We start from the raw sequence: 22,313 nt of genomic DNA on the forward strand, positions 1-22,313 counted from the left end.
TGTATATTCTGATCTCTCAAAAAAGGGAAATGAAAGAAAAAACAGGAACCGTGTATTTTCCGGTGGACAGTAAATGTCATACCTAGTTTCATATCAATTTCTGAGGACTTGGAGGAAGGCTATTGTAACGACAAATCACTTGCAGAAGATGAGCCGCTTTACTCTGTTTCCGTAAGTTGTTTTTGTATGTTAAATGTATGTTTAAAATGATATGTATGACCAATAACATTTTAGGTCTGGATTTCAGCAGAACATCAGGAACATCCATGCCAGAGATGTCCTCTCCTTACAATACTTTACATGATAGCGATGTTCCCAACGTAAGGGTAAGAATTGCTTGTCAGACTTTTCAGTAGATTCCCATCTATGTTGGCACAACTGAAGTCTGTTCGAACTTCTGTTCACAGTTATATTGATCACATGGCTGTGTTCATGTTCCAGGGATCCAAACGGCTTGTTTCAATTGCTGTGGCAGTGGGATGTTTGACTGCATTCGGGGCACTGCTCTCCTTTTCTATGTATGAGAAGAGCACAGAAGACCATTTCCAAAACTACAAGATCTTCCAAGAAACAAACACTGATCAAAATAACATTTCTGATGAGCAAAGCCGGTGAGCGTCGTATACATAGTATACGTTTTTGCTTTAATACTTAAATACATAGAATTAACAATATAAAACAGTCAAATTAAGTTTTGTTGTCTCCAGTCTGTAATCCTCCCCAAAGACTAGACATTTAACAGGTCCTGTTGTGAATTTCTCAGTATAATCCTTGTAGAGAGCATTCCCCTGTATATGAAATATGACGACAATGCAACCTTTGGGACCCCAGTGGACAAAGCCTGGAGAGATCTCCTGTCCATGGCAACCTACCAAGTCGATGTGGCTTCCTTCTACTGGACTCTTACCGGTGATGACATCAATATCAACTCTTCCACTGACTTGCCTGTGAGTTTAAAAAAAGACATTTAAAATACGTTTGACAACCGCTGTCAACTAGTCATCCCTGTGAATTTGCCTGCACTTTATCTACTGTTATCAACAGGGAAAGAACATACTGGAGCAGTTTGGAGCTTTGCCTTCCAGAAATGTGTCAGTGAGAGTTGTGACAAGTATTCCCTCTGTGCTGACAAACTCCACAGATCTTCATTTTCTGAGACAGAAAGGTCTGAAATATTAGGAAGGTGTTGTTAATGTTTCGTACACAGTATATTATCCTACTGTATGTTTTATCCTCTAATCTTCTCTCCTTGGTTATCTATACTGTAGGAGTCCAAGTAAGAAAAGTTCCCTTTGGGCGTTTGACTGGGGGTGTACTCCACAGCAAGTTCTGGATTGTTGATAGGAAACACATTTTCCTGGGAAGTGCCAACATGGATTGGAGGTCTCTTACACAGGTAAAGGTCTAGTGATGATATAATAGAACTACCTTAAATAATCTCACTCGTTTTGCACCTACATGACGGGTCACAATGCACTATCACCTTAGGTAAAGGAACTGGGAGTGGTGATCTATAACTGCTCCCGTCTGGCTGAGGACCTCCATAAGATCTTTGAGTCATACTGGGTGATGGGTCATCGCAACAGCTCCATCCCAAACCCTTGGCCCTCCAAGTATGACACTGCCATCAACAAAGAGCACCCCATGCTGCTGAAGACTGATAATGTTTCAAGCAAAATCTACATCACAGTGAGTCCTTTCTGTTTCACTTCCCATTCACTGCTTTCAGAGTGCCCCGAACCATAAAACTATTAGCATCTGAATAAAACCTGAGAGAATTAAAGAGTGTGTCTATTGTCATAACACATTGACTGGATATTTTTTTCTCATCTAATGACCATCTCATCACAGTTCTACTCATTACAGCCCTCTCTTCCTTGCAATGTGATGTCTATACTCCCAGGCCTCTCCTCCCACTTTCTGCCCCGCCTCTCGGACGCAGGACCTTGATTCTATCCTCTCAGTGATCTCAGGGGCGCAGCACTACATTGATGTGGCAGTCATGGAGTATTTCCCCACCACACGCTTCATACACCCTCCAAGGTTAACATACTGTCCTACCAGACTCATAGCCTTTTTCAATCCACCATTGAGTTTTACTTACTTTGACTTCTTGTAATATTGAAAGACTAATTGAGTATACACTACCGGTCAAATGTTTTAGAACACCTACTTATTCAAAGGTTTTCTATATTTGTAATATTTTCTAAGACATCAAAACTATGAAATAACATATATTTGAGTTTTTTCAAAGCCACCCTTTGCATTGATGATAGCTTTGCACACTCTTTGCATTATCTCTACACAACCAATCGGTTGTGTTGTGACAAGGTAGTGGGGTATACAGAAGATAGCCCTATTTGGTAAAAGACCAAGTCCATATTATGGCAAGAACAGCTCAAATAAGCAAAGAGAAACGACAGTCCTTCATTAGTCAGTCAATACGGAAAATTTTAAGAACTTTGAAAGTTGCTTCAAGTGCAGTTGCAAAAACCATCAAGTGCTGTGATGAAACTGGCTCTCATGAGGACCGCCACAAGAAAGGAAGACCCAGAGTTACAGGATAAGGTCATTAGAGTTACCAGCCTCAGAAATTGCAGCCCAAATAAATGCTTCACAGAGTTCATGTAACAGACACATCTCAACATCAAATGTTCAGAGGATACTGTGTGAATCAGGCCTTCATAGTCAAATTGCTGCAAAGAAACAACTACTAATGGACACCAATAATAAGAAGAGACTTGCTTGGACCAACAAACACAAGCAATGGACATTAGACCAGTGGAAATGTGTCCTTTGGTCTGGAGTCCAAATTGGAGATTTTTGGTTCCAACCGCCATGTCTTTGTGAGATGTGGTGTGGGTGAACGGATGATCTTTTCATGTGTGGTTCCCACTGTAAAGCATGGAGGAGGAGGTGTTATGATAAGGGGGTGCTTTGTTGGTGACACTGTCTGTGATTTATTTAGAATTCAAGGCACACTTAACCAGCATGGCTACCAGAGCATTCTGCAGCGATACGCCATCCCATCTGGTTTGGGCTTAGTGGGACTATCATTTGTTTTTCAACAGGACAATGACCCAACACTCCTCCAGGCTGTATAAGGGCTATTTGACCAAGAAAGAAAGTGATGTAATGCTGGATTCCATATGTGCTAGTTCATAGTTTTGATGTCTTCACTATTATTCTACAAAGTAGAAAATAGTAAAAATAAAGAAGAACCCTTGAATGAGTAGGTGTTCTAAAACGTTTGACTGGTAGCGTACCTCTTTAACTCATCCTTTAGGTACTGGCCAGCCATTGATGATGCATTAAAGAGGGCTGCTTTTGAGCGGAATGTTAAGGTTCGTCTGCTGGTGAGCTGTGGGCGGGATTCTGATCCAGCCATGCTTCCTTTTCTTCAGTCTCTAGCCTCCCTGAATTACCCTGCCCAGCGTATCAGCATTCAAGTGGTAGGAAGACACACATAGCCCACTGGTATTATTATTCAACCAATGTGATGGTCTTCTTTTCTGTACTGTAATGCCAGATCGTCCTCTTTTTCAGAAACTGTCCATTGTGCCAGTAGGGAACCAGTCAGAGATACCCCACTCTAGAGTAAACCATAATAAATACATGGTCACTGATAGAGTGGCATATATTGGTAAGGGATAGACAGCTGTATCAACAGAAAATAGTTGAATATTGTAATACTTTGATGTGAACAGACACAGTTGTCTTCATGAAAGCATTACAGGTAATGAATAACTTGAATTCCAAATCCTTCTGCCCCTCAGGGACATCTAACTGGTCAGCTGACTACTTCAACGCTACAGCTGGAGTGGGGCTGGTGGTTTCCCAGCACGCACCACACTGGGCCTGGAGGACCCAGGCTCTGCAGGGGCAGCTCAGGGCAGTATTTGAAAGGGACTGGCAGTCTCAGTTTACTGTATGTCTCGCTGACTTGGGTCATCACCCTGACTGTGCCCTCTCAAAAGGATAGACGCTCTACTTACCATCCGTACACTCATTTATAACAACGTTTACTTTAGAAAAGTCCCCAAAGTATTCAGTTATGGCAGTTATGACTTAGGGAGATAACAGTAAGCCTGTTGGACTGCTTTTTTGTTGTTGTCTATGAGGAACGTTGCAACTGAACACTCATCATTTGCTTCATTATTTGTTTGTACTAGTTACCTTTTTTCCCAAGTGAAAATGTCATGTTGAATGTTTAATATTTCACTGTCTATTAGGGTACGTTGGAGGAAAATGTACCTTAATACCTTTTGCAAGCAAATAAATACTATTTCATGATATATACTTGATTGCTCATTATTTTTGCAACAAAATGCTTTATTATACAAGATAATTCATTTAAAATAAAAGCAGAAAAAGACAGGTCTCGGTCTCGTCTATTCAAGTGTTTGTTTGATTTTCTCTACATTCGATGGTAGTAATGTAAATATTCAGCGTGGATACTGTAACATTAGGACATCGTCGTAAGACATTGGATTAAGGACAAAACCGATGAGGAAGTTTCATTGATCGGAAATGGCTGCGAGTAGTGTGGACAAAATGGAGGAAATGGAGAAAAGGCTGGAATGCGAACAATATGGGTGTCAGTTCTGATGGTGAGGATGAGGGTCAAGGACCGGAATGGTCAGTAGTGGAAAGACAGGAAGAAGAGAGGTCATGAAACAGAAAGAATTGGGGTGTCTTGTAAAGAAAGCATTAAGAGGGCCAAGGTAGGAAGCAAGAGTAATGATGTGTGGAGGGGAAAGTGGTGATAGTGTTTGATTAGCCCGCAGGGCATCACTTATCTGACTAACTAATGCTGTAGAGAAAAGTGAAATTAGCTTGATTTATTTGAAATGTTAGATTGTTAATATTATGTGGTAGCCAGGCTCAAGATTCTTCAAATGGAAACGCTTAATGGGAAGAAGATTAAAAGCCATGTCCCGGGTGCTAGATTGAGGGGAGTCATGTCCCGATATCTATGTTCACAGATGATGTTAAAGATAATGTGAAGGGAGGCAGAGTGATGGAGGCCAAAAGGTTGATCAGTAGGAAAGAGGGTCAAAGTGAAAGGTTATCAGTGATGCTGAGATTTGAGAAAGTCTTGCTGGGAAAAGTACAGATAGGACTCCTCAGTTTCAATGTTGGAGGATATGTCACATATGCACTGCAATGTTTTAAATGCCAAAGAATAGGACATGTAGCTGCTCAGTGTAAAGGAAAGAAAAGATGTGTGGAGGGGCACATGATTATGGTGAATGTGGAAGCAATGTGAAGGTTAAGTACAGTAATTGTGGGGGAGAATACAGTGCAGCATTTGGTGGATGCCGGGTAGTAAGTGGTAAGTGGACCTACCGTCAGACTGATGGATCTGACATGGATGTACCTGTAGTAAGTGAACCTACTGTCAGACTGATGGATCTGACATGGATGTACCTGTAGTAAGTGGACCTACTTTCAGACTGATGGATCTGACATGGATGTACCTGTAGTAAGTGGACCTACTGTCAGACTGATGGATCTGACATGGATGTACCTGTAGTAAGTGGACCTACTGTCAGACTGATGGATCTGACATGGATGTACCTGTAGTAAGTGGACCTACTGTCAGACTGATGGATCTGACATGGATGTACCTGTAGTAAGTGGACCTACTGTCAGACTGATGGATCTGACATGGATGTACCTGTAGTAAGTGGACCTACTGTCAGACTGATGGATCTGACATGGATGTACCTGTAGTAAGTGGACCTACTGTCAGACTGATGGATCTGACATGGATGTACCTGTAGTAAGTGGACCTACTGTCAGACTGATGGATCTGACATGGATGTACCTGTAGTAAGTGGACCTACTGTCAGACTGATGGATCTGACATGGATGCACCTGTAGTAAGTGGACCTACTGTCAGACTGATGGATCTGACATGGATGTACCTGTAGTAAGTGGACCTACTGTCAGACTGATGGATCTGACATGGATGCACCTGTAGTAAGTGGACCTACTGTCAGACTGATGGATCTGACATGGATGTACCTGTAGTAAGTGGACCTACTTTCAGACTGATGGATCTGACATGGATGTACCTGTAGTAAGTGGACCTACTGTGAGACTGATGGATCTGACATGGATGCACCTGTAGTAAGTGGACCTACTGTCAGACTGATGGATATGACATCGATGTACCTGTAGTAAGTGGACCTACTTTGACTGATGGATCTGACATGGATGTACCTGTAGTAAGTGTGCTCATGAACCTGTAGAAATATTGTGCTCATGAATGTCTGGTGTCAAAGGACACTTTGATAATGAATAAAGTTGACTTTTTAGATTTTATTGGTAAGGTAATTATTGGTAAGGTAATCAATACGACTCAGGTTGAAGAAAGCAGAAATGCCAGGTTGAAGGTTATTGTGGAGACGGCAAAAGAGATATTGGCGGTAACAGATGTTACTGTTGAAATGGAAGAACTGCAAACTTTGCAGTGTTGCACTTCAATGCCTTTCCTGGCCTGGCTGGGGCCAGGCCAGGAAGGTTGAATTTTATTTTCATGGTAGTTCAGAAGATCATGATTGATCTTAGATCATGATCTAAGATAGATCATGGGTAGATCATGATTGATCTTACATTCCAGCCAAGTAGGTGGTGGCATGCACTTTAAAAGTCCATTTACAGACTGCCATGATATCATAGAAGAAGAAGAATTAGAAGAAGAATATTCTGTGTTTACTTTGAGTGATGTTAGGATGTATAAGTTATCCAAGCTTTTATGCCAAATACATTGTTTTTACAGGTGTCAAGCTTATGGGCATGTGACAGCAGTGTGTAGGCGGGAGGTTCCTAGGTATGAGAAGTGTGCAGAAGGGCATGAGACAAAGAAATGTGTAGCATTGAGGAAAGTAGAGGTTAATTGTAGGGGTGCCCATGGGGCTAGGGTTCAGAAATGTCCGGTGGGAGAGTCAGGTTGAGTTTTTCAAGGTTAGTGTATGCAGAAGTTGTCATATGCTTAGACAGTGAAGAACGTAAAGGAAGATGTGTCAAGGGGAGGGATCCTTAGAGGAGTGATGTCCGTAGTAGATCTGTACCAGTACAGAGGGATAGCCCAACAAGGTATGCATGTTTCAGTAAGAATGGATTTTCTGCATTTATAGCAATGGTTATCACCTCTACTGCAGGGATGGAACGATATTTAGAATATGTGTTTATTTATTTTTTCAAGCAAAGTATAAGGGAGTTATACTCCAGTCTGGTAGGTGGTGGTAATGCAACATTTATTGGATGCCAACGGCCGTTAAACCTCATCGAAGAAGAAGTGCTGTACTTTGCAAGTTGAAAGGTCACGGGGCGGCGTTTCATGTTGTAGTAGCTACGTGTGCTTTTGACGGGCTAGCCAGCAAGCTGAATAATTGCAGTGAACATCATGGTACTACTTGAAAACGACTCGGTAAGTTAGAAAACCCTATCGGCTAATGTAATATATCTTACAAATTGACATTATTAGAGGACTGGTTTAATTTGCTAGGTATTGTGCATTGGCATCAATCACTGCTGCCTGTTCGCTAACCATACCCAGTAACGTTAGCTAGATAGCTAGGCACATTCGGCTAGCATTTGCTAACTAACGTTATTCGTTTGAATTGCTTCTGTGGTCCGCGTGATAGCATATTTATAGATGGATATTTTTCTAACACTTTAGAAGTAACTAACAAGACGACGTTAGCTATACGACCTAGATTTTTTAAATCTATGAACTACACAAACGGAGACATGTTGGCTAGCTAGCTCGCTCATTTGCCAGATGGCTACCACATTTTTATCCTTTTATCTACAAACCTCAGTCGGATTATTTTCCTTGTAGTTTTTGACGGAGCTGACACGGCTGTTCCAGAAATGCAGGACATCAGGCAGTGTTGCCATCACGTTAAAGAAGTGTAAGTTCTCACATTTGTCAACCTACTTATTTGATGGCTACTGGGTGTTCTCTCCTTAAGGATATGTTAAAGTCGGTGTATGTCCTGTTTTTAGATTTCTGATTACCTGTAATGCAGTGTTCTCCAACCCTGTTCCTGGAGAGTTAACCTCCTGTATGTGTTCACTCCAACCCCCGTTGTAACTAACCTGATTCAGGTTATCAACCAGCTAATTATTAGAATCAGATGTGCTAGATTAGGGTTGGAGAAAAAAAATCTACAGGATTGTAGCTCTCCAGGAACAGTGTTGGAGAGCCCGGCTGTAATGTTGTCACTAACCTTACAGATGATGGGAGAACCAAACCAGTCCCCAGAAAAGGTCACCCAGTGAATTATGAACCAGCAGACAACAAGTGTCTACTCAGAGCGTCAGATGGCAAGAAGAAAATCAGCACAGTGGTAAATCTACAGCATCATGTGGCAATGAAGTTGTTGATGATGTTTTCTGCATTACAATACAACTATTTCCTAGTCATGCAATTAGTCCGTCTCTATTTAGTAATCAAAGGTTGTCCATTGCTCTAACATTTTAGCCATTTAACAGATGCTCTTATCCTGAGTGACTTAGTTAGTGCGTTCATCTTCAGATAGCTAGGTGGGATATCCACATCACAGGCATAGACAAGGTACATTTTTCCTCAGAGTAGCTATCTATGTTGAAAAAATCCATAAAGGAATTAACTAAAACATTATTATATTGATGTGCTAATCAGGGGTTTCCTTGTATTTCCAGGTTAGTAGCAAAGAAGTAATCAAGTTCCAGATGGTAGGTACTCGGACATTGAGGTTTGGTTTTTCTAACAAATGGGTCATTGGAGCACTGAATGCACATTGTATTGTTTGTTTAGATGTATAATGTTTAAAGGGTATTATGCAAATCACTTAAATACTCTCCTCTTGACAAATGTCTCTAAACGTCTGCTCTCCTTCTCAACTTGCCAGGCATACTCTAACCTCCTGAGAGCTCACATGGATGGGCTCAAGAAGAAAGACAAGAAAAGCAAAAGCAAGAAAACCAAAGCCACCCAATGAGCAACAGACGTACTGTCATAGCGTACTGGGGGAATCCACACTGGCCTGTACCACCTCCAAGGTGCTCCAACTATCATCTCTACCTCCATCCTACCTTCTCTGATATGTTCCCTGAGGCCCACCATCCTCCACTTGGGGACAGCTTTGACATCATGCCATTGTTGTCACAGCAATGTCTCATCCCTGGCCAGTGAATGGCATCGGTCTATATAGGGAGGAAGGGAGAGCAGAGGATGTTTAACACTCAGAGGATACTACAAGTGGGCTGCCTTTTGATGCCCCCCCATCTATGGTGTGGATCAAAGTTACACAGAGCTGCATTCATTTATGGAGTCACTGAAAGGATGGAGCACGTTGATAAATTGCCTTTCAAATCGTTTTAATTTGAACTACTAGGCCCTGTCTATTTATGTTTGAATTACCCATCAGTTTGGCTTGCTTGCCAATTTGATTACATTTTCACTAAAGTTCTGATTTACTTTCCAATTGGACCTTGTCTTAACCATTTGTGGATAGATTATTACTGTATACTATGAGTGAAGATGCCATATACATTTGTTATGGTTGGGGCCGAATGCTTTTTCTTGCTATTCAAATTGATATTATTTTAATGATGGAAAGTGAGATCCTGAGTTTGTTTTTTGTTGGTATTTCTTAAGACAAAATTATTAAGTGGTTGAGTTCCTTATTGGTCCAATTATTTTTTTCAACAGTCATGTATCTGTCCAGTAAATTCATCTGTAAGGCAAGCTGTAGAGGAAGGGTCCCAAAGTTAGCTGACACAAGGCCGCTTTGAAACTTAGAAATGTGCTGTTTCCTGTGTTTCATCATCTAATTTGTGGGCTGGATGTGTCATGATGGAATATTGATTAAGGGGAAAGTATTTTGAAACTTAATGATTTAGTATATTTACTGGCAGCTGAAAAGCATATTTGATTTATGGATACAGAGAGAAACTTGTTTTTAACCACATCAAACACTATCACTACACCTTACTGGGTGTACACCTAACCATGGAAATGCTCTGTAAGGATTATAATTACTGTCCAGTGAATGTGACAGACAAATGCAGAGCTGCTGTTTTTGACATTCATCTGCCATTTGTTACTGTATCAGAATGTCATTGTTGAGAAATACAGCTGATGTTACTGTAAATTGATCTGTTTTTCTTTTCTTCAAAATAAATGACAATATGGCAGTGGTTTGTTGATCTAAAGACTGAAATAGATTTGAAATAAAATAAGGAATGGACAGTTTGACTTTACATTGTAGGCTGATAACATGAGCAAAGTAGAAAATGGTCACTAAGTAATAAATACACTATATACACAGTTCAGCAACATGTCTGCATGTTCAACCATCTCTTGAGTTGGGGCCAGCCAGGTCTCTTATAAGGCAGTGTTCCTCTCCTTGGGGGAGGCTCCCACCTGGTGACGTCTGTTCCTCTCCTCCTGGTAGCCTTGGTTCATAAGCCTGGTTAGGTACAGGAAAAGGGTCTGGTTCAGAAACACAAAACAGGGAATTATGAGGACACCTGTAATGTTGAATTATAACCAAGGTTTGTGTGTCTGTCAACTCAGTAAAAGAAAGGTAAATTTTTTAGGACCTTGTCTTTCAAAGATCATTTGTAAAAATCCAATTAAATTCACACATCTTCATTGTAAAATTAAGTTACAGTAGGAACGCACAATCCCTCTATCAGTGCTCTGACTGTCTGCAATAGGCCGTGAGAAGCTGGACTGAGCGCTTGCAGGCCTGTTGTAAGGCAGGTCCTCACCAGACATCACTGGCAACAATGCCGCCTAAGGGCACAAATCCACTGTCGCTGGACCAGACAGGACTGGCAAAAAGTGCTCTTCACTGACAAGTTGTGGTTTTGTCTCACCGGGGGTGATGGTTGGATTCGGGTTAATCATTGAAGGAATGAGCGCTACACTGAGGCCTGTACTCTGGAACGGGATCGATTTGGAGGTGGAGGGTTCGTCGTGGTCTGGGGCGGTGTGTCACCGCATCATCGGACTGAGCTTGTTATCATTGCAGGCAATCTCAACGTGTTACAGGGAAGACATCCTCCTTCCTGCAGGCTCATCCTGACATGACCCTCCAGCATGACAATGCCACCAGCCATACTGCTCGTTCTGTGTGTGATTTCCTGCAAGGCAGGAATGTCAGTGTTCTGCCATGGCCAGCGAAGAGCCCGGATCTCAATCCCATTGAGCACGTCTGGGACCTGTTGGATTGGAGGGTGAGAGCTAGGGCCATTTCCCCCAGAAATGTCTGGGAACTTGCAGGTGCCTTGGTGGAAGAGTGGGGTAACATCTCACTGCAGATCTGGTGCAGTCCATGAGGAGGAGATGCACTGCAGTACTTAATGCAGCTGGTGGCCACACCAGATACAGACGGTTACTTTTGATTTTGACCCCTCCTTTGTTCAGGGACACCTTATTCAATTTCTGTTAGTCACATGTCTGTGGAACTTGTTCAGTTTATGTGTCAGTTGTTGAATCTTATGTTCATACAAATATTTACACGTTACGTTTGCTGAAAACAAATGCAGTTGACAGTGAGAGGACGTTTCTTTTTTTGATGAGTTTAGTACCAGGTTAGTGTTAGCACTACTGGTCTAAGTAGGCTACATCACTATAGTTAGGGTAGGCGGTACAGCTGTAAATACAATGTATTAATAGTCTAGTGTTTGGTTGGCACTACAGCTGTAAGTACAATGTATTAACAGTCTAGGTTTAGGGGAGTGCAGGAATGCATTATACTAGGAAATAAGTAGAGCCTGGAATGTTCCTCGTCAGGAAATACTGCTCACTCCACATAAATGAGTAGGGCCAGTAGTTTATCCTAGGCACAGGAGCTGATCCCAGGAATAAGGTTGGAGTTATAAGGGTAGTTCTCCATGAATACACTAGAGGCCAATATGGACAGTTTCATTGGAACATTAATGGTAAACTACAGAGCTTCCACTCATTTCATCTAATTTACACTAAACAAAAGTATAAAAGCAACATGTAAAGTGTTTGTCCCATGTTTCATGAGCTGAAAAAAATAAAAGAAATCTATACGCACAAAAAGCTTATTTCTCTCAAATTTTGTGCGCAAATTTGTTTACATCCCTGTTAGTGAGCGTTTCTCCTTTGCCAAGATAATCCATCCATCTGACAGGTGTGGCATATCAAAAAGCTGATTAAACAGGATGATCGTTACACAGGTGCACCTTTTGCTGGTGACAATGAAAGGCCTCTTTAAAATGTGCAGTTTTGTAACACAACACAATGACAAACTTGTCTCAAGTTTTGAGTGAGCGTGCAATTGGTGAGGAATATTTCTGTCTGTAATAAAGCCATTTTGTGGGGGAAAACTCATTCTAATTGGCTGGACCTGGCTGCCCAGTGAGTGGGCCTAACTGCCAAGTGGGCAGGCCTATGCCCTCCAAGGCCAACCCATGGCTACACTCCTGTAGAGTCATGTGAAATCCATAGATTAGGGCCTAATTTATTTATTTAAATTGACAAATTTCCTTAAAATCTTTGAAATTGTGGCATTTTGCGTTTAGATTTTTCTTCAGTATATTTAACTTGGATAGTGCACTCAGTAAAACTTGCCCTGATTTACCAGAGTCCTGTGGTGCAGAAAACCAATTTAAAAAACACAGTGACTGTCTAAAACACACTATTTACATAATACACACTAACACACAGTTAAATCTATGTGAGCGGCAGTTTTACATTTTACTGAAACTGTTATTTCAATTGATGAGTGTAGTAATACTTTGCAAAGTATGTCAAGTAGGGTTACCACACATGATGCTAACATGTAAAAGATATTGTAGTAGCCATCATGTGACAGAGCCATGCCATTCTCAATATGGTCATTTCTGGTTCATTTTAATTTTCATGTCAGTCACCTCTCTCCCACTGATGACCATTTCCATCTTGACATGTGTCATTGGATGTGGAAAACTCTGGCACTGCAGAAAGCCAAGGGACCTCTTGGACAAGAATTGGTTTCAGACGTAATTCTCATGATTGACACTCACGCATTAAATCAAAGTTGCCGAAAAAGATTGAATTGTGTACCTTCCACGCCTTCTCAAGCTCAGGGGTCCATCTCTCTTTGAGAATGGGCTGGACAGCACAGATGAATTCTGCTCCTACATACTGGAAAGAAATCACATCAGAACAGGAAATGATCTATATCAATATCTATAGAAATGCAAACTGTAACTTAGCTTAACATGCATTGTCAGTGTGTGTGTCTTACGCTGTAGTATTTGGGTGGGGCGTTGTAGCGGTAGTGGCTCCTCCCCAGCTCCACAACCAGAACCCCCAGTCTCTCTAGCTGTTCCAGTCTGGCCACACTCTTCTCAATAAAGGACATCACTCTGAGAGAACAGGAAGACAGGCTTGGTTATGAAAGACAGCCTGACTGACAAGCATACAGGCATACCTTGGACCATCACTGATCATACAGCAGTCCAATTTATTTTGTCCTCTTTTATCCTCTCAACAATTGTTCTACAACACTGAACGCTGAACATGGTTTAATTGTTGCCTACAGGCCTGTATTTTACATTAAAGAGCATTTCACTGTAAGGTCTACACCTGTTGTATTCGGCACATGTGACAAATACAATTTGATTTGATTTCATTTAGGGAGTTTTATGCAGAATGATAAATACGCACAAGGTTAAATGGGTGCGCTCCCTCTTAGCCTGTCCGCCGGTGAGGACATTTGTACTAATGTCCGTGTGAGTGGTTTGTGGGCCACTTGGCCTTCTCCTGTAATGCCATTGCAGCCTCCATACCTTAGATTTAGATTGTTTTTTTGGAACAATGTTGTTGAGTTCAGAAGACAGAGTTCACAAGACACATAACTCTGTGGCTTTTTGCAAACAGTAAATTTGTTTTTAAAATGTAGTTGCTTTCTCAGAACATAAATACATTCCTCAAAACTATATCCAATACAAGTCAACAGTAGCTATATTAGCATTTTTTGCTCTTCATATTCAAATCATCTATAAGTAACATCATTAAGTTACACAATGCATTTTTAGATACTTTAGGATGACTTGGATATGAAGTGTGAAAATGCTAATATAGGTACCATTGACTTGCATTGGATTTGTGGCACAAATGCTAAAAAGTTTGTATTTGAAACAGTGGCAAGATAAACAAAACCAAAGCATGGTTTGCTGTCATACCTTGTACAGAAACTGCTTACAGGGTAAGGAAACCAATATGTAATTTTGCAATTTGGGGGGTTCTTAAAAAAATCCTCTAACATCAGGAACAGTACCATCTAGTGGTCAAATATCAGGATGTAGGATGGGACACAAATTCAATAACTTATTTCTCTGAACAGTGGAAAAAAAACATCAACAACTTCGTTAAGAATAGATTGCATAGGATGAAGAAACAATACTTCGAGCTGCAGCTCCATTCTACTTGTCAGACATAGAGACCTGATACTGTATACTCAATGTTGGGGTGGGATTGGCCAATTTGGGTGCAATGAATTAGATCAATAATGTTGCAGGAATGCTAATCTTATCTGTTTCTAACAACAGAAAGTATTTCAGAACGATCTGAGATGGTGGGTGTTATGGCTTGCTGAAATTACATGTAACGACCCAAGATCTCTCCTTATATTGTACATGGTATGACACTGATGGGGTGATATAGAATTCTGTACAGTAGTATTTATTGATTACCCGAAACAGAGAACACAGTTGCACACATTTGTCTTCTGATGAAAACAATGTGTTATATTTTGTGAACAGAATTTTGTATTCACTGATGACAGTTGTATTTAAAGTTTTGCAAAAGGTGGTCTGATGCAAGTCACTTACTAAGGTAAGAAAAAGATCAGAAGTTCTGTAAATGTATTTGAGCATTTGATCATTTCTGTTCTGCTGTTGGTACGTTTCAACACAGATACCAAAATTGCTTGTACGCGATTGAGAGAAACTGTAAGTGGAGACCTCAGGCGTAAATAGGTTTATTGGCCTTTCATGGTGAGAGAAACAAAGAGGCTCAGCATACCCAGTGACACAACAGAATGGAGTAAACACACCATTGGAGAACTGCATATGGAGGATAAGAGTGTTCTTCACTGGCAGCAGTGTGTGATAATAGCCAGCCAGAGATGGGATATGACAGCTCTTCAGTCTCAGCTAGAAAAAGGCTCCCATTGACATTAACACTATTATGATTATGTGATGTTCATTGTAGTTTGTTCTCATGTTACTGTCGTTTTTACATCTCATATAGGGACACAAACAGTGTTGACCGATCTTTGAAATAGGAAACTTAAATTGTACAGTATGTCATAAATTCCTTTGTTTCAATAAAATCAGTGATGCTCCATTGTGAGATTTTACCACAACGGCTGTAGTGTATGGAACTTGAGAGTTGTGCAGTGTAGAGGCTTCAACAGAGTGCTGAATGGAGAGCTGGATGAAAGAGGAACCTCACATTGAACCTCACATTGATAACAATGCAAAATTGACAGAAAAATAATCAGTGTAGTGTGGCGACTGACCGTAGGCCGTGTGCCCTCAGCTCCCGGCTGGTCCGTAACCTGTCAAGGTCCTCCACGTCTCGGAAGAGGAAGAATACATCTTTGCATTCTGGATGGGTCTCAAACAAACTGTTACCAAGACAACAGACATTCGTGAGCCTCCAAGAGCCAGCTTCATAAAGCCTGCCTTAAACCAAACTGACATATTCATTCCCTCATAAAAAACATCCCTCCATCCTCCAACTTCTGCCTCTGACTACATAACAGAGTTCAAGCAAGGCTGTAAATAAGGTGTTGAAAGTAATTATGTATGTTTTTTTATAATGCAAGTATTGAATCATGATTTGTGATTTGGTTAAGCCTTGCCTGTCTCTATCCTTGTAAATATCTGTATTCAAGGTGGCATTACAAGTCATCCCATCTGAGCCACGCAGTGATTTTAAGAACTTCTCCATTAGATCTGATTGTAACACTGAGCCCCTTGCAGTTCTCAGTCCTGGCTGCGCTCTCATCATCAGTCCTTCCCTGCTGGACTCCAGGTCTACTACGGGCTGCACTCACACACAGCATCAAACCACTCAGTGTCAGGGGTGACCAGTAGAGCCTTCTCTCCTTCTCCCCTTACAGAGCTGTAATGAGTTCCCCTGCCTTCTCAGACCCATTCATATTAGAGTCAAATGGTACATAAGTTCCAAAAGACCACAATAAGCGCAGATACAGTGCCGGCACAGAATGTGTGTGTTTTTGTGTTTGTGTGTGCGCATAGGTATGTATGTGTATGTGTGCCCCATCACTCCTCCTCACATCCTCTACCTCAATCACCTCCAGCTCCAGTTTACCAATATATTTAATTAATGCTGCAGTCCTATCAGGTAGCTATTCCAGCAGAGGTGTCTATCTTTTTAAATGTTTTATTATTATTATTATTATTTTTCTAGAGGGAGGATCAGCTTAATATTGCGGAAAGAATGTTGCTTCCAATGTAATTGTCTGCATCATTTCCAATCCCCCATATTTTTGGGGTAAATATATATATCCATACACGCATGGATACATATACACATATATACATACACATACCTATATAGACATACAGTGGGGCAAAAAAGTATTTAGTCAGCCACCAATTGTGCAAGTTCTCCCACTTAGAAAGATGAGAGAGGCCTGTAACATTCATCATAGGTACACTTCAACTATGACAGACAAAATGAGAATTTTTTTTTCTCCAGAAAATCACATTGTAGGATTTTTAATTAATTTATTTGCAAATTATGGTGGAAAATAAGTATAAGTCATTTCTTTGGTCCTTAAATGAAATTGGTATATGTTTTTATTTATCACACTTTTCTTTAACCATTTATGTTCTTTAATACAGGGCCGACATACAAGTTCCTTACTTTTTCCCCTTCTACTTGCCTTTTGTGGTAATGCTGCAATTAATTGGTTGTAATTTTGGGTAGAGCAGACATTTCCATATGTCTGTGTTAGCTGCATTTGTGACATAATTCCACAAGTCCTATTTATGATATCATTCACTAAAATTATACCTTTTTTGAAAATTTCTTCGATAAATACAGTTTTTTTAAATCAATTAGTATATTTGAATTTAACCACAATATTTGTTGTACTATTTTTTCCATCCTTTCAGGTGGATTAAACTGAAATTGCAACCAACTTTCTAAGGCTTGTTTAAAAAATAAAGATATTTTGGAGATGATTTCCTTTTCAAACAACCGAAAGTGAGCAGGTGTAATCTGAATAAAGGGAAAAGGCCCTTCCTGAATATAGGATGAGACATTCCTACCAATTGACTAGAGAACCAGTTTGGTTTTAAGTATAACTTTTGTATGACTGATGCCTTTAGGTCTAATGCTTTAATATTTAATAATTTCTGCCCATGAAATTCATATTCGTTATATAAATAGGCCCTTTTAATTTTATCTGGCTTGCCGTTCCAAATAAAATTGAATATTTTTGTTCATATAATTTAAAAAGCAGGTCACTAGGTGTAGGCAAAACCATAAGCAAATAGGTCAACTGTGATATAACTGAGGAGTTAATCAGGGTGATTTTTCCACAAATAGACAGGTATTTTCCTTTCCATGGTCGCACGATCTTATCTATTTTTGCTAACTTTCTATAAACACAGAAAACCTTGTGAAGACTTACAGAAAACGTTAGACCTCTGTCATTGCCAACAAAGGGTATATAACAAAGTATTGAGATAAACTTTTGTTATTGACCAAATACTTATTTTCCCTGGGAGAAATGTCTTTGCCCCTGGGAGAAATATATTTCGCCCCCCCAGTTCTTTTTCCACAAATCTTCATCTAAAACTGTTGAATGGGTTTCCTGTAAACAATAGATATTATATTCCTTCTCTTTTCGCCAGGTAAATACTGATTGTCTTTTCTTATTATCTGCTAGGCCATTACAATGTAACTGGCTATACTTATTTCACCATCTATCATAATGAGACACAACTTTCGATTATTTTGATCAAAATATATGTTTGTAAACGTGCCATTAAAAAGTAACATGATGATTGAGTGTCTATATCGCTGTACCATGATCTTTGCATTTCTACTAAGTAAACCTCCAATTGGTACTTCCTAAAATAGTCATGTAATCACTAAACCCAATGCCCTGCTGTGGGTTCCATAATGCATACATCACTATATATGGTACATACCATTAAAGCTCTGTAGAATCTATAGGATCCATGCATGAATATCTTTCCTTTATATTGCTAATTATCTCCTCCCCTTCCCATGTTTGTGTTTTCCCCCATCCCCCTGGTCCATCATGTTATGAAGTGGGGTATAAGAGCTTTGCACATACACTTCAATTTCCACCTCTTACTGCCTCTGTGTAAGAGAGAAAATAACCTTGTTATATTCACACTCACAGTTGTATCACAGCCAATTGCCACTGTGATAAACACAAGGCCCATGAAAGACAGATGAATAGGAGCAGAGAAGAGGTGTGTGAGAGGTGATTTCAAAATGGGTCTCCGAATGGTTGCTATGTTTTCCTAGCATTAAGAATAAATTATTTTCTGAATTTTGGCTGATGATACAAGAGACATGCTTCAGGGCACTTAAAATGACACATTCATTATATGGAATTATGTCAAAATTACTAGAACCTTAAAATAATATAATTAATGACAGAGAAGAAAAGTAATAATGCAAAAGAAAATAAACAAAAACAACTTCACACTGAATGTAGACCTGAATACATTATATTATAATTCTGTTACTAGGTGAGATGGATATCAAGATAAGTAGATTTCTAGATGAGCCCTATTGTTGCAGGACCGAGACTAACAGTGAAATAAATGCTTACTTACGGGCCCTTCCCAACCATGCAAAGAGAAAGAAAATAGAGAAATAATAGAACTAATAACACGTAATAATAAATACACAATGAGTAACGATAACTTGGATATATACAAGGGGTACCAGTACTAAGTCCATGTGCAGGGTTATGAGGTAATTGAGGTAGGGGGTATGCATACTTTGCCCCAGTGATGTAGTGGGCCGTATCCACTACCCTCTGTATAACTAGGAATAAAGTGACTAGGCAACAGGATAGATAAAACAGTAGCAGCAACATATGGTATAGAGGCCCCGGTTGGCAGGGAGCTCAGCCCCAGTGATGTAGTGGGCCGTATCCACTACCCTCTGTAGTGCCTTGAGGACAGATTCCAAGGATTTGCCATTCCAAGTAACGATGCAGACAATCAAGATGCTCTCAATGGTGCATCTGTAGAACCTTTTGAGGATCTGAGGGCCCATGCTAAATCTTTTCAGCCTCCTGAGAAGGAAGAGGTTTTGTCGTGCCCACTTCACCACTGTGTTGGTGTGTGTGGACCATGATAGATCCTTAGTGATGTGGACACCGAGGACCTTGAAGCTCTCGACCCGCTCTACTACAACCCCGTCGATGTGAATGAGGGAGTGATGGGCCCTCCGTTTCCTGTAGTCCACAATCAGCTCCTTTGTCTTGCTGATGTTGAGGTTGTTCTCCTGGCACCACACTGCCAGGTCTCTGACCTCCTCACTGTGGGTGGTCTCATCATCGTCTGTGATCAGGCCTACCACAGTCGTGTCGTCACCAAACTTAATGATGGCGTTGGAGTCGTCCGCGGCCACGCAGTCGTAGGTGAACAGGGAGTACAGGAGGGGACTTGGCACGCACCCCTGATTGAGGGTCAGCGTGGCGGATGTGTTGTTGCCTACCCTCACCACCTGGGGGCGGCCCGTCAGGAAGTCCAGGATACAGTTGCAGAGCTTGGAGGGCAGTCAGGGCACTAAGGTGTTGAGCACTGAGCTGTAGTCAATGAACAGCATTCTCACATACATTGCCTTCAGAAAGTATGCATACCCCTTGTTCCACATTATATTGTGTTACAGCCTGAATCCAAAATGGATTAAAAAATTTTTTTCCTCTTACCCATTTACACACAATACCCCATAATGAAGTGAAAACATGTTTTTAGAATTTCTTTCACATTTATTGAAAACGAAATACAGAAATCTCTCATTTATACAAGTATTCACACCCCTGAGTCAATACTTTGTAGAAGCACCTTTGGCAACGATTACAGCTTTGTCTTTCTGGGTAAGTCTCTAAGGATTGTGCAACATTTGTACATTATTCTTATCAAAATTCTTCAAGCTGTCAAATTGGTTGTTGATCATTGCTAGACAACCCTTTTCAGGTCTTGCCATAGATTTTAAAATAGATTTAAGTCAAAACTGCCACTCAGGTAAATTCACTGTCTTCCTGGTAAGCAACTCCAGCGAACATTTAGCCTTGTGTTTTAGGTTATTGTCCCACTGAAAGGTGAATTCCTCTCCCAGTGTCTGGTGGAAAGCTGACTGAACCAGATTTTCCTATAGGACTTTGACTGTGCTTAGCTCTATTCTGTTTATCCCCAAAAATTACAAGCATACGCATAACATGATGCAGCCACCACCATGATTAAAAATAGGAAGAGTGGTACTTCGTGATGTGTTGGATTTGCCCCAAACAAAACACTTTTTATTAAGGACATTCTTTTGTACATTCTTTTGTACAAAAGTACATTCTTTTGCAGTAGAATGAGGTAGTCATTCAAAAATCAAGTTAAACACTATTATTGCACACAGAGTGAGTCCATGAAACCTACGTGACTTGCTAGGCACATATTTACTGCTGAACTTATTTAGGTTTGCCTTAACATAACAAAGGGGTTGAATACTTATTGACTTCAGACATTTCAGCTTTTAATTTTTTATTAATTTGTAAAAACAAAATTCCACTTCCATGTTACCTAGGTGTTGGTGCTGTACTGGAACACAAGGCTACACAAAACTAAATTTAATCCATCTTAAATTGACTGTAACAACAAAATGTGGAAAAAGTGGAAGGTTGTGAGTACTTTTTGAAGGCACTATATTGCCCTGATTGGGCTTAGAGCCATCTTCTGTGCTGTGCCTGGTGGTCTCCCTCTCCCTCTCTCCATCAACAGCCATAATGTCAGACTACATTAGCACCAAACAAGGACTGCATAAACTGTTCAATCTGTTTGTTTCACTCTGCAAACTATTACATTTCAAAGGGTGGCTATTGGGTTTGTTGATATGTATTTTCTTTGCTGCGAATGTCTTCGTTTGTCAATAGGCCTGGTGCTGTATATTTATCATGTAATATTGAGACATGATGTAAGATGATGTAAGCACCATGTAACAGTCACTTACACCATGATGTAAGCACCATGTCACAGTCACACTCAATCATTGAGCCCCAAGAGCCCTCTCGGTTGTGGACTAAATGTCTCTCCCTAAAAATGTTTTGAGAGCTTTTTGTATAAGGCAGCACACGGAGGGCCAACATTTTATTAGGATGATGGGGGCCAGTTCTCATTTAATTGTTATATTATGTATAATAATGTGTTGATCCTACAATTTGATCCCGTTTCCAGTCACATGTGTTGCAGATATAATTACAAAAAGACAAACTACTGTGTAATAACAGTTTGAATAATGTGAAGTTGTTGGTACATTTTTTGGTTTGTAGTCGTGTCATTCATTATTATAAGTCAGTCATCATGCAGTCCCTGTGGTCATCAACTGTCTTTGGTCTACGCAACTCATTCAATCATATCTGAAATTTAATAGCGCTGTTATTTTAAGTCGAGAGCAATAGTGTTGAAGATAATGTTTTGCCTTTCTATGAGAGGTACCATAAATATTTATGAAAATATTCAGTCTAATAAAGCAAAAATGTATCTTGCTTACAAATAACTAAAACAAAATGAATCAGAACATCTCACCTGACAAACATAATAATTCCAACTTTTGCAATGTCCTCCTGGATAACTTTCCACGACTCTTTGATCATCTCAATCTGCTCCTTGCTGAGATGCGCAACAGAATCCTCCGTCTTAGATTCTCCAGCTGTTTTCGGTGCCAGACCTGATATTGCGCAGCCCATTGTTCTTGCTACAGCAAAATTGACTAAAAAGTAGTTCAAACACACGGAAAGAAACGTCTGCGCACCTGGGATATGGTTCAGCCTCTTGCGCGGCTGTACATGTACATTCAGGCATGAATGGGATTCAGTGACATCCAGAACGCCTGAGCGCGTCATAAGAGTTAATCCTCTGTAACCTTGAGGGGCGGGGAACCATTTCTTTCCTAGAACAATTGCTAAAAGTGCATTGCTGCCCAGGCCTACTGTAGTAGGCTATGCATCTAGATCTAACCTATTTTCCATGTAGGTGAATGACCATTAAAACCA

General features: G+C 40.4%; 3 protein-coding genes across 8 annotated transcripts; 2 read left to right on the forward strand and 1 right to left on the reverse strand.

Annotated features, from left to right (window-relative positions):
• Nucleotides 1-106: 106 nt before the first annotated feature.
• On the forward strand, nucleotides 107-4,295 carry LOC135508267 (5'-3' exonuclease PLD4-like). 6 transcript variants are annotated; one of them, XM_064928336.1, is made up of 11 exons: nucleotides 107-171; nucleotides 248-326; nucleotides 442-611; nucleotides 764-947; nucleotides 1,045-1,165; nucleotides 1,269-1,396; nucleotides 1,489-1,689; nucleotides 1,904-2,043; nucleotides 3,287-3,452; nucleotides 3,547-3,643; nucleotides 3,777-4,295. In XM_064928336.1, the coding sequence occupies exons 1-11, from the start codon at nucleotides 149-151 to the stop codon at nucleotides 3,980-3,982; spliced, it is 1,515 nt and encodes a 504-aa protein (XP_064784408.1). In that variant the 5' UTR covers nucleotides 107-148; the 3' UTR covers nucleotides 3,983-4,295. The 6 variants fall into 6 exon arrangements, with proteins under 6 accessions (XP_064784408.1, XP_064784410.1, XP_064784413.1 ...); XM_064928338.1 differs by having other exon boundaries at nucleotides 248-320; XM_064928337.1 differs by having other exon boundaries at nucleotides 109-171; nucleotides 251-326.
• A 3,031-nt stretch (nucleotides 4,296-7,326) lies between these two features.
• Nucleotides 7,327-10,197, forward strand: LOC135508269 (signal recognition particle 14 kDa protein-like). Its single transcript, XM_064928343.1, has 5 exons — nucleotides 7,327-7,438; nucleotides 7,853-7,925; nucleotides 8,251-8,363; nucleotides 8,698-8,730; nucleotides 8,907-10,197. Exons 1-5 carry the CDS (start codon nucleotides 7,415-7,417, stop codon nucleotides 8,994-8,996), a joined length of 333 nt encoding a protein of 110 aa, XP_064784415.1. The 5' UTR covers nucleotides 7,327-7,414; the 3' UTR covers nucleotides 8,997-10,197.
• A 6-nt stretch (nucleotides 10,198-10,203) lies between these two features.
• xgb (x globin) lies at nucleotides 10,204-22,007 on the reverse strand. The gene is made up of 5 exons (XM_064928342.1): nucleotides 21,847-22,007; nucleotides 15,546-15,653; nucleotides 13,266-13,386; nucleotides 13,082-13,162; nucleotides 10,204-10,492 (listed from the first exon to the last, which is right to left on the reverse strand). Exons 1-5 carry the CDS (start codon nucleotides 22,005-22,007, stop codon nucleotides 10,385-10,387), a joined length of 579 nt encoding a protein of 192 aa, XP_064784414.1. The 3' UTR covers nucleotides 10,204-10,384.
• Nucleotides 22,008-22,313: the final 306 nt, after the last annotated feature.

This window comes from Oncorhynchus masou, chromosome 21, assembly GCF_036934945.1.
Source record: "Oncorhynchus masou masou isolate Uvic2021 chromosome 21, UVic_Omas_1.1, whole genome shotgun sequence".
Classification (NCBI taxonomy): Eukaryota; Metazoa; Chordata; class Actinopteri; order Salmoniformes; family Salmonidae; genus Oncorhynchus; species Oncorhynchus masou.

Excerpts from the sequence above, each read along its gene's own strand:
- LOC135508267 (XM_064928336.1), top strand. The coding sequence starts at position 149 with ATGAGCCGCTTTACTCTGTTTCC. Across the intron at positions 172-247 it reads AGCCGCTTTACTCTGTTTCC|CAGAACATCAGGAACATCCA; the intron begins GTAAGTTGTTTT and ends TCTGGATTTCAG. Across the intron at positions 2,044-3,286 it reads CGCTTCATACACCCTCCAAG|GTACTGGCCAGCCATTGATG; the intron begins GTTAACATACTG and ends CTCATCCTTTAG.
- xgb (XM_064928342.1), bottom strand. The coding sequence starts at position 22,007 with ATGGGCTGCGCAATATCAGGTCTGGCACCGAAAACAGCTGGAGAATCT. Across the intron at positions 15,654-21,846 it reads GGAATTATTATGTTTGTCAG|TTTGTTTGAGACCCATCCAG; the intron begins GTGAGATGTTCT and ends TCTTGGTAACAG. Across the intron at positions 10,493-13,081 it reads AGCTTGAGAAGGCGTGGAAG|ACCCTTTTCCTGTACCTAAC; the intron begins GTACACAATTCA and ends TTTCTGAACCAG.
- LOC135508269 (XM_064928343.1), top strand. The coding sequence starts at position 7,415 with ATGGTACTACTTGAAAACGACTCG. Across the intron at positions 7,439-7,852 it reads TACTACTTGAAAACGACTCG|TTTTTGACGGAGCTGACACG; the intron begins GTAAGTTAGAAA and ends TTTTCCTTGTAG. Across the intron at positions 8,731-8,906 it reads AAGTAATCAAGTTCCAGATG|GCATACTCTAACCTCCTGAG; the intron begins GTAGGTACTCGG and ends TCAACTTGCCAG.